The 12,228-nt window shown below is 38.4% G+C and overlaps 1 protein-coding gene across 3 annotated transcripts in view; it reads left to right on the top strand.

Moving 5' to 3' along the window:
* The window catches only part of LOC123939803 (ceruloplasmin), a 58,821-nt gene continuing 46,593 nt past the window's right edge, over positions 1-12,228 (top strand). For 2 of the 3 annotated variants that reach the window (XM_046001709.1, XM_046001710.1), the window contains exons 1-4: positions 1-378; positions 8,038-8,285; positions 10,025-10,237; positions 10,989-11,162. In XM_046001709.1, coding sequence (XP_045857665.1) covers positions 236-378; positions 8,038-8,285; positions 10,025-10,237; positions 10,989-11,162 — 778 coding nt within the window. In that variant the 5' untranslated portion in view covers positions 1-235. The remainder of the gene's footprint in view (positions 379-8,037; positions 8,286-10,024; positions 10,238-10,988; positions 11,163-12,228) is intronic. The other variant, XM_046001711.1, reaches the window with a different exon arrangement.

Here is a 12,228-nt window from a genome sequence, read left to right on the forward strand (position 1 = left end):
CTCCAACAATAACTGTTGACTTTTTATTTGTAATCAGAGAAGCCTGGCAACGGAAAACTTTTCTTTCTGAGTTTACCAGAACTGAGCTGAAGAGGGAAACGTTATTTGCTTTGACGAAACAATTTACTTTTGTGCAACATTAAGCTGTGTCAATCAAGCAAACAAAGGAAGAAAGCATAAAATTGCCGACTTCTGATTTCGCCTCATTGCTTGTTAAGCTCCAAGAGGAAAAAAAATGAAGACTTTGTGGCTGGGTATTTTTCTATTTTTCTATAGTAACTCAGCCTGGGCGAAAGAGAAACATTATTACATTGGAATTATTGAAACAACTTGGGACTATGCCTCTGACAGTGAGAAGAAACTTATTTCAGTTGACAGGTAAGTCACTCTTTTTTGTTGTTGTTTATTGTTTAAAGACCAAATTTATAAACTAGCAATTAAAAAATAAAGGCAATAAGATAAAATATTTTATTAATTTGTAGTATATAGAAACTGCAAAATGTGGACTGGGAATCCAGGAAACTTTACTAAATCTCTAAATTCCTGGGCATTTTTGGCTAGGGGGAAAGTCTGCCTAATTCCTTTCCCCTCAGTCCTGGGGGAATCTGCGGGCACTCCTTCTTATCTCCTCTGGTTATTATTTTATCTCTCATCAGGATTCAGTCTTCTTGTCTGTTTATGCGAAAGTTCCTTAATTTAAATAATGACAGTGTAAAATGTTATGTTTATCATACCACTTATTGATTACTAGTAGGTAGGAATAAAATGTCTTTTAATCCTTTAAAACATCATTTATAGAAATCAAACACCGTTTTAGCAAATATGGTGTTACTGCGCTCAATACTTGTTGGATGACTCCGGACAGTTAATTCAATTTGTCTCTCTCAGCCTCAGCCTGCTAATCTGTAAAATGGAGATAAAGACTACCTCGTAGTGTTCTTTGAAGAGCGGCTGCATGTAAAGCTCTCAGTATAGTGCTTGGTCCATCACACAGGTACAAAACATGTGAGATACTTATAGTAATCCCCCCCAAAAAACTGTGTAACTTAAAGGTTTTCATGTTTTAGGTGAACCCCCCTCTTATTTCAAGCAATAGTCACCATACAGAAATGCAAGAGTATCGTTCTTGATGTTTTTATAATGGAAATTTATACCAAGGTCATCACTTTTAATAATGCTAATTAAATATTTATCACCATAACCAATGCTCACTACTTTTAAAATGTATTCTAATGGTGACAAAGCACAAATGAACCCAATGACCATCAGCTCCTAAGATTGTATCTTTAAAAATAGCTAAGCAAGTATACCAATTTTCATAATCATTGATTCTGTTGATGGGTATATGCTATTCTCATTCATTTTATGCATGTTTGAAAATTTTCACAATAAAAGATAATCATTACGTTATTAGTTTTGTAATATACAATAAGAAAAGTTTCTGACCTAAAATAACCGATCGTAAACAAAAGTAATACCTTGCATAATTTCTTTAAGTCAGGTTTTTAGGTAGTAGTTTCTTCTTAGGAATGTGACCTGATTTCATGACTCCACCAAACTATTTTTATAGTGCAGTATTTTCCCTGATTAAATACAATGTAAATTATATGCAGTTTCTATAGGGAAACAAAACACATTAAAAAAAAAAGTACCGCTATACTCCATGCTCCCATCCACCATTCTTCTGCTCTTATTCATGATCAAAAATCAAATCAGCTTCACTAGACATAAACTAAATGCAAAACATTGCCCCAAGCATGCTTCTATAAAGAAGTCTGTAATTCCAGAAGTGAGAGAAGAGAGAGGGAGTTTATTGAGAATGGTGGGGGAGGAGGGTTGGGGGACAGAGAATTCCTTTGGTTTTAAATACTCTTGTGTCTCCTCTGTGCTTAAGGAAGTTGCACAACATAGATTTGATAATCTGTGGCTTCAGCAACAGCCTAGAGTCATGTAAACTCTAAAGGGCACTGGTCACTCTTCCTGTGATCTTTTTAAAAAATAAATCTGAGCAGTGACTACTGAACAGAACTTTAGCAATTTCACCAATACTATACTAAACTTTTTGTAAAGATGAGTTTAGGTAGCAATTTGTTTCTCCCTTTGTTGTCTCTGATTACCAGCATGTCCAGCAGTCTTTGTCCAGGCTGTTGGAACAAAATATCACAGACTGGGTAGCTTATTAACAACAGAAATCTATTTTTCTAGAAGCTGAGAAGTTCAAAGTCAAGGTACCAACAAGAGCTCTCTTCCTGGTTCATAGCCTTTTCATTGCATCCTCACATGGTGGAAGAAGTTAGGAATCTCTCTGGAACCTCTTTCATGAGGCACTAATCTCATTTATGAGGGTTCCATTCTCATGACCTAGGCATATCACCAAAGGCCCCATTTTCTTATCCATCACATTGGAGGTGTCCCTAACCCTCCAGAACCTGTACGTATCAAGAGCTATCACTCTCATGGTCTACATTATATTCGATGGTACAGTTGACTTTAAAATAAGGTGATGACCCAGCAAAAGAAACAGTCAACAAAACTAAAAGGCAGGGGCACCTGGGTGGCTCAGTGGGTTAAACCTCTGCCTTCAGCTTGGGTCATGATCTCAGGGTCCTGGGATAGAGCCCTACATCGGGCTTTCTGCTCAGCGGGGAGCCTGCTCCCCACCCCCTGCCCCCGCCGCCTACCTCTCTGCCTACTTGTGATCTCTCTGTCTCTCTCTGTTAAATAAATCAATAAAATGTTAAAAAAAAAAAACAACTAAACTAAAAGGCAACCTATGGAATGGGGGAAGATATTTGCAAATGTCTTACCAGATAAAGGGCTAGTATCCAAAATCTATAAGGGACTTATCAAACTCAACACCCTAAACACAAAAAAATCCAATCAAGAAATGGGCAGAAGAAATTAACAGACATTTCTTCAGAGAAGACATACAAATGGTCAAACAGACACATGAAAAAATACATCACTCATCATCAGGGAAACACAAATCCAAACCACAATGAGATACAACCTAATACCTGTCAGAATGGCTGAAATTAACAACTCAGGAAACAACAGATGTGGGCAAGGATGGGGAGAAAAGGGAACCTCTTACGCTGTTGGTAGAAGTGCAAACTGCTACAGCCACTCTGGAAAACAGTATCGAGATTCTTCTAAAAGTTAAAAGGAAACTACCTTATGAGCCAGCAATTGCACTACTAGATATTTATGCAAAGGATACAAACATAGTGATTCAGAGGGGGCACATGCACCCCAATGTTTATAGCAGCAATGTCCAGAATAGCCAAACTATGGAAAGAGTCCAGATATCTGTCGACGGATGAATGGAGAAACAGGTGGTATTGTATATAATGGAATACCACTGAACCATCAAAAAGAATAAAGTCTTGCCTTTTCCAGTGTGGATGGAGCTAGAGGGTATTATGCTAAGTGAAAGAAGTCAGTCAGAGAAAGACAATACCATACATACCATTTCACTCATGTGGAATTTAAGAAACAAAACAGATGAACATAAGGGAAAGGAAGGAAAAATAAAATAAGATGAAAACAGAGAGAGAGGTAAGCCATCAGAGACTCTTAACTCTAGGAAACAAACTAAAGGTTGCTGGAGGGACAGTGGGTGTATGGGTAACTGGGAGATTAAGAAGGACACTTGAGGGGCGCCTGGGTGGCTCAGTGGGTTAAAGCCTCTGCCTTCGGCTCAGGTCATGGTCCCAGGATCCTGGGATCGAGCCCCGCATCGGGCTCTCTGCTCAGCAGGGAGACTGCTTCCCCCTCTCTCTCTGCCTGCCTCTCTGCCTACTTGTGATCTCTCTCTGTCAAATAAATAAATAAAATCTTAAAAAAAAAAAAGGACACTTGATGTAATGAGCCCTGGGTATTGTATGCAAATGATAAATCACTAAATTCTATCCCTGAAAGTAATAATATAGTATACGTTGACTACGTTGAATTTAAATAAATAAACAAGCAAATAAATAAATAAACAAGCAAATAAATAAATAAAATAAAAATAAAATAGGATAATGATCTGGGTGCACCTAATCTATAACAGAGAATTCCTAGTGAAAGAAGAGAAAGAGAAGAGATTTGAGGTGATTCAAGAATATACTGCTGACTTGCATTTGGAAAAGGCCCCTTGAGAAGGAGTATAGTGGCTGTGAGGAGATGGGTCAGGTCCTCAGCTTACATCCAGCCTGGTTACATCCAGCTGAAAGTGGGGATGTCAATCCTACAACTGCAGTGAACTGAATTCTGCCAATAACCTGACTGAGTTTGGAAGTGGATTTCTCCAGCACATCCAGATGAGAAAGCACCTTGATGTCAGCCTTGTGATAACTTGAGCAGAGAAGTCAGTCACGCTGTGCCAGACTTCCGACCCACGGAACTGTGATACAATCAGAGGGTGTTGTTTGAAGTTGCTATGTGATAATTTGTTATTTGGCAATGGAAAACTAATGTTCTGTGTCTCGACTGGTGAAGCCAAGAATCCAGAAACTTTTCCCATATATTACCCATATTTTAGTAATTATGCCTAAACATAAACCAAGACCACCCAAGTGCATTCTGAATTTATGGAAGGATGTAGCATTATTATCATCTTACTAAGGCAGTATAAAATTTTTTTTTTAATTCCACAACCATTAAAAACTCACTTCTGAGTGAGAATCTACCAGAAATTTTAAGTGTTGGTTATAGGATTCTAGAAGCTGGGGGGATTAAAAAAAAAAAAGGATGTGATTACCAACAGGGAGGTAGTATCTATTGTAATGAGTAGAAAAGAGTCTGTTAAAATTCTCAACAGGAAGAACTACATTTAATATGAATTATCTGGTTCAAAGATCAACTATAATGGATTCTTTTGACTGCTTATCTGACTGGCAAACTTCCTGTAAGCTTCTAGTAACTGACCCTTGTCCCCAAGCTGTGCTCTTGAAATTAAATAGACATCTTCTAATGATCCTTTGATGTTCCTTTGGAGACAGAACATAATCAAATAGACCTCCCTCAGAATATCATATTATATGATACGAAATATTTCCCAATTTGGTTAAGTTAATTTTATTAAAAAAGAAAAGATGGGAAACATATTTCACATATTGCTGTGTGTATAAAAGGAATTCCAAATGTCAAAAACCCTGAAAATGTTATAACTTCTGATCAATTATTTCAAAAGCAGTTTTTGCCTCCCCCAAATCTCTGGCTACAAAGAGTGAATCCCAAGGCTTAGGCCATGCTCCTCCTGTATCAGGAGGTGATTAATACAGAGGAACTTCCATGCAGCAAAGACATTCCGACAAAACCCACTGCATTTTATTGAAAGGGGATGTGACATGTTCTCACGTGTTTCAGAGTCACGCTCAGAAAATACAAGTACACAGTGTATTTGAGTGAAGCCCTAAGAATTTGAGGGCCTACATAAAATGTAAATCAAGAAGGCATTTTAGAACACGGATTAGAATCTGAATTTAAATATCATCAGGACCCATCTCCTACCACTAGGAGACACTGGAGAAAATTTACCCTCAGACCTGGACGGGCTTGTCTAAGACTGAGTGTGCCAGGGCCTGCTGGGGTGACCAGAGAGGAACTCCATCTGGGCACTGTGAGCTGTGCTCTCGCTGTGTGCCTCACTGAAATTGTATTCTTGTGAACCTTCTCAGGGCAGTCCCAACTGGATGAATCTGCTTTTAATCTCAGTAGCCTGCAGTGCCTCAGAATTTTGCTGTTATTAAAACATCTGCTTATGAGGACTCCCCCTGTTCATGCTAATTCTGCCCTGTTAGAGGAAGAATTCACCCCCTCTGTCCTGCTGCTTTCCCATGCATTTTGATGTTCTTGAAATCTCTCTGAGCCTTCCTGAATTGTTTTTCTATTTTATTCTAATGAAATGGAAACTCAAACAATTCGAAAATGAAAACAGTTAGGAGAAATGCAGCAAAAGAGGTCACTTCTTTGTTTTCTAATGCCCAGCTTGGCCCCCTTCCCATCAAAAAGGGTTCATTTCTCAGTGAGCAATTTGAGAATCCCGGAGTTCCCGCAATCTGAGAGATATGGCGTCGTCGTTATATGGTGACAAGGTGACAAGGGTGAGCTACTCGTCGCGAGAGTCCTCTGGTCAATCCAAGGCATGGTGGTCTGCTGTTTTCAGCACCTGCTGCTGCTGCCGGAGCTCAGCCCCCGGAACCTCTGCCAAGCAGCTCTGCTCACTGGCTCCCGTTCTCAGATGTACTCAGATGTCCTCATGCAACTATACCAACAGAGGTCTGGCCACCACCACAGTAGGCCCGGGAAACAGAGCCTGCCACCTTTCTGTCTCGCCTTCCCAAGAAATCCCACTGTGTCTGGGATTAGGCAGCTCTCTTCCCCTTCACTTTGGAGTCTTTGATATTCAGGTTAGCCATGGCCCAGTGCTGAATGCCTGCAACACAACACACGGGGGTGTTTGTTACTAACTATGAATGCCTGAGCCCCAGCCCAGATACGCACCATCAGAAACAATGGCACTGGGGCTCAGGAGCTTGCCTTCCATCAAGGTCTTCAGTGGATCCGCAAGCACATTAAAACTTAAGAAATATTAGGCTGTGGGGCGCCTGAGTGGCTCAGTGGTTAAAGCCTCCACCTTCAGCTCAGGTCATGATTCCAGGGTTCTGGGATCGAGTCCTGCATCGGACTCTCTGCTCAGCAGGGAACCTGCTTCCTCCTCTCTCTCTGCCTGCCTCTCTGCCTACTTGTGATCTCTGTCTGTCAAATAAATTAAAAAAGAAAAGAAAAGAATTATTAGGCTGCAACCCTAGAATTCTGAACAACTAGGCCTTTAAACTCTGCAGCAACAGTAGTCCAGAACTCCCAGACAAGCTCTCCTCTTGTCCTGAAGAAAAGAAGGAAACGTCTCTCTCACTCTCTCCGATGAGTTTACAGCTGTGGAAATGAGACGAAGTTTATTGTCCAGAAGTTTATTGTCCATTCAAACTTCCGGCTCCACGGGGGTTGAGTAGAAACCGTAAGAATCAAAGGTCACTGTGGTGAATGTTGGCAAGACACACACACACACACACACACTCTCTCTCTCTCTCTCTCTCTCTCTTATAGGAAGAAACACAAACCTCAGATCATTAGCCTGAGTGTTAGCAGCTTTTATTCTTCTGGAGGAGATCCTATTTGTGGCGGGGCTTGCCAAAGTCCACGTTTTAAGCGCGTCCTCCTAAATGGGTAACACTAATCAATCTCCCTGAGCGATCCAGAGCCTTCTGTTAAGGACAACATAAGCATCACTTTCAAGTTTGAATAGCAAACTCACTTTCTTTTCCTTTCTTGTCTTTCTTTCTCCTCCTTTTTCTGCTCGGTTATAATTTAATTTGCTAATATTTTTAGAAGCGTTTTGAGCAACTACGAATCAGCCACTAAGCAGAACGTAAATATTCAGTGTTCAAGTATTTTCAGTAGCAAGGGATTAAAAGAACATAAGGGTAATTTGAATCCAAAGGTAATTTTAAAACCCACACATATTGCATGCATCAATTCCAATCTTGGCTTAGTGATGCTAAAAGAAATACAAATGGTAAAACTAATTTAGCATCATAAATTTAATTTATATAAGAAAACAAAACATATGCACACACCAAAGTCTCAAATATCCAGATTAACTGCTTACAAACTCATTTTTTTCTAGTAGCTAGTAGCAGATAACTGCTTTATCTTAATATTTCACTGTAATTTTGTATTCTTTTTCATACTGCCTCTGGGTTTCAACATAAAAATCCTGTAGAAAAATACTCTGGTAAGATATACCATATTTTATGGTGCCTTCGCACATGATTCTCTGCTACACACTTGAGGTCGGACGCCTCACAGTTAAAATAACAGGATGAGTACCCTCTCTCCTCTCCATTTTTTGGGAAGCATCCATACAACAATAGGCAAACATTTCATGTGATGTGGTTATTAATTTCTCTTTAATCACATGAGATGTTGTAATTATAACGTTATCCCCTGAAATGATGACTTCTGATAGAGTTGTCTTCTTTTCCTTTGCAGGGAGCATGCCGATGTCTATCTTCAAAATGGCCCAAATAGAATTGGAAGGATCTATAAGAAGGCTCTTTATCTTCAGTACACAGACAAAACCTTTACAACGGTTTTAGAAAAACCCATCTGGCTAGGGTTTTTAGGCCCTATTATCAAAGCTGAAACTGGAGATAACGTTTATGTACACTTAAAAAACTTTGCCTCTAGGCCCTACACTTTTCATCCGCACGGAATAACTTACCGTAAGGAACATGAGGGTAAGTTCAGCTCATACTCTAGCTGGAGTTTCCTCTAACTTCTCAGTAGGAGCACTTTTTTAACTTGTAAGATTATGGCCTCCCCTCCTGGATAAGACCTATCACTGTGTCATTTAGCTTTAAGCGATTTTATTAACAAGTATTTTCGTTCATCATAATAATGCTGTTTCCCTCGGTTGCACTTGCTTTTTGAAGTGTGAACGTAAGGAGACTTCTGGGCAGACTGATAGAGTGAGTAAGTCAGTGAGAATGGGGATTTCCCTCCCAGCCAAAGAGAATGAGAGAACTAGGCAATGGGCATTAAGGCCTAGAAAAGGCAAACATCCAGAGGGAAGAAACAGGACTTGAAAGAGGGATTGTCTCACCTCTGAGGTTCCTACGCGTGAACATACTGTGGCCATGGTCCCATCCCATCCTAACTTGAGATAAACTCATTTTTAGTACTCGATGATGGTAATGATTAAAAGAGGTGGTGTTTTCTTGTGGATAAGAGCAAAGACTCTGAAAGTAATAGACCAAGTTTCAAGTTCAGCCTTGACTTTTATTGGCTGAGTGATCTTAGGCAAGTTACTTAAATTCTCTGTGCTTCAGTGTCCTCGTATATAAAATAGGGACAATAATAGTACATAGTAATATTATAGTACATAGTACTATATATACTATATACTATACTATATAGTACATAGTATATACTATACTATATAGTACATGGTACTATATATACTATAGTATATAGTATATAGTAATATAGTACATAGTAATATTGAGTAATAGCTCAATGAACATAAGATATTATCATAAGCGAAAATGCGGAGGCCATGCTAACTGAAATTATAAGGATTAATTCTAGAAATGAAGATAAAATTAGATTTTTTTAATTATTAATTTTCTTTTTTAAAAAGGTATTGCTTTAGAAGGTGATTGTTTTGACCATATATCTTTGTTTGTTCTTCTGAAACAAACAAATATGTTCCTAACATGGAGGTTGACTACCGTCTTATTTCCTTTTTTACGATTTAATGGTATATTAGGGCATTACTCATTTTAAAGTTATGGTAGTTATATTGTGTTTCTGTGAAAAGAAAAAAGAGCTCTTATCTTTTAGAAGTACATATTCAAGTATTTATGAATGAAATTATGTGATGCCTGGAATTTGCTTTAGAATAATTCAATGGTGATGGAGATAAGAGCAGGTGAGGGTATAGATAAAACAGGATTGGCCTTGAGTTACCATTGTTAAAGTCAATTGACAGGTACGTGGAAGGTCATTATATTATTTTCTCGGCTTTTACATGTTTCTGGAAATTTCCAAAATTTAAAGTACAAAGTTTTTAAAAATCCGTAGTTACTTCATGGGCAAAAATTTGATATCATATAAGATGTTCCAAATTATAATAGAAAGTAGCCATTTTGCTCATGCTTCCATACCATGACCCCAAAGCAAAAGTGGTTCTTTAAATTGCAAACCAAAAGTCACTATTCTCTGTTACTACTCCCTTAAGATTCAGTAAGTATAAAAAATAATAATGACCAAATTTTCTGTGAAGCTTCCAGACCCCTTAGTCATTAGCCTCTCACTCCTTCACTCCTCTGTGTTCCAACAGGACATCACTACATCCCCAAGAGGGCACATACTAGAAATTGAATAAATGTTTGCTGAAAAAATTAATGGAGCATCTATTTTCTTATTTAAGTTCAAATACATTCACTTTGTAACTTTATCGCATATTGCTTCCCAGGGGCCATCTATCCTGACAACACGACAGATTTTCACAAAGCAGATGACAAAGTGTATCCAGGCGAGCAGTACACATACGTATTGGATGCCACCAAAGACCAGAGTCCTGGTGAGGAAGATAGCAATTGTGTGACCAGGATTTACCATTCCCACATTGATGCTCCAAAAGATATTGCCTCAGGACTCATCGGACCCTTAATAATCTGTAAAAAAGGTACATTTTTTTCATTGTTGGCCACAATGTATGACCAAAAGGCAGGAGACAGGGCAGTATGTTTTTTTAATTATAAGTCAACTCTTCTGTGTTATGATTGAATAGGTAAGGTTGAGTGGGGGGTGAATCCAGAAAAAAAGGAAAGAAAAAGCAGGACAGGAAAAAAAGAAGAGATACATGGAACAAGCATTCACACACATTGCTAAACAGTAAGAAACATGCTTTCCTGGAAGATAGGTTTTGCTGTATGTAATTTCCAACAGTGGTGTTGAAGAGATGTATGACTTTACTGAAAGTGACCCCCTTAGCAGCACTCCGTGATGATAGGTCTGTAGCTATCTGTATTGTGTTGGTCAATACAGGATCACAGTATCTATTTCTAGCATCATGACAAAGACGACATAATTCAAGAGCTTGAGATCTAATTCTTACTGGGATAATGAGTTACCTGCAAAGACTTACTGTCTCAGCTTATGGGACCAGAGCATATACACACAACTTTAAATTCCAACCTTCACATCTGCCAAAGACTATTGAATAATTATGTGGTCAGTGGATATTCAGATATATGAGGATCTCCAAGCCCTGGACACTGACTATAAAATTTCCTAGCGTTTCCATGTTTTTTAAATAGAAGTGACTAATCCAGATTTGTGCTTTATAAGAAAAATAAATCTTTAAAGCTATAAATCACCTGCTAAAAATACATGTTAAAGACTAACTTCTACTAAAACAGTAATTTTCACTTCAGATTCTCTGGATAATGAAAAAGAAAAAAATATTGACCAAGAATTTGTGGTGATGTTTTCTGTGGTGGATGAAAATCTCAGCTGGTACCTAGATGACAACATTAAAACCTATTGCTCTGAACCAGAGAAAGTTGACAAAGATGATGAAGACTTCCAGGAGAGTAACAGGATGTATTGTAAGATTATAGAAGATGTGTTAATTTTGGTCTTATTTTTCTTGATCTATTAGGTCTGCTCGGTTTATCCTTCACATGAATAAGTAGTGTGCTTCTTTATTTTTTTTTTTAAGATTTTTACTTATTTACTTGTCAGAGAGAGATAGAGAGAGAGAACACAAGCAGGGTAAGCAGCAGGCAGAGAGAGAAGCAGGCTGTCTATTGAGCAAGCAGCCTGATGTGGGGCTTGATCCCAGCACCCTAGGATCATGACCTGGTATGAGGAGAGATGCTTAACAAACTGAGCCACCCAGGCATCACTAAGTAGTGTGTTTCTAGACTGGCCTTGATAAGAAGGCATATTAAATGTGCAACTCCGTATTCAGCTAAACAGATCAAATCAAAACTCTGTGCCTAGTAAAACTGGATACACCAAATTATTTCCAATCTAATAAGTAGAAAACATCATCAATTATGGTTTAATGTATATGCATGTTATATTTACTTATATATTTGTTTAACCTTCAAACTCATCCCCAAAATTATTTGAGGCAGCCTAAATTTATTAAACTAAATGTTTAAAATTATACTTATATCATAAAGCATTGAACCGTATTTAGGAAAATAGTTCAAACCACTAGTTCTACAAGGTATTTCTTTTACTCATACATTTTTCATCTGCATCATTTTTTTTCTAACTTTTAATTCACTTTGTTTCTTCTAGAAATGCTTTTTTTACTGCCTAGGTTTCTCCTTAGTTCTTTTTTTTTTTTTTAAGATTTTATTTATTTATGTGTCAGAGAGAGAGAGAGAGACAGAGAGAGAGAGATCACAAGTAGGCAGAGAGGCAGGCAGCGGCAGAGGGAGAAGCAGGCTCCCCGCCGAGCAAGGAGCCGGATATGGGACTCGATTCCAGGACGCTGGGATCATGACCTGAGGTGAAGGCAGTCGCTTAACCAACTGAGCCACCCAGGCATCCCTCCTTAGTTCTTAATTGTGCCCTCAGACACAAAATAATGAGCTTAGTAAAGTTTTCTATCGCTCAGAATTTGCATGAAAAAAGTCACATCTCTTAACATCAACAAGA

The sequence above is a fragment of the Meles meles genome, chromosome 4 (genome assembly GCF_922984935.1).
Source record: "Meles meles chromosome 4, mMelMel3.1 paternal haplotype, whole genome shotgun sequence".
Classification (NCBI taxonomy): Eukaryota; Metazoa; Chordata; class Mammalia; order Carnivora; family Mustelidae; genus Meles; species Meles meles.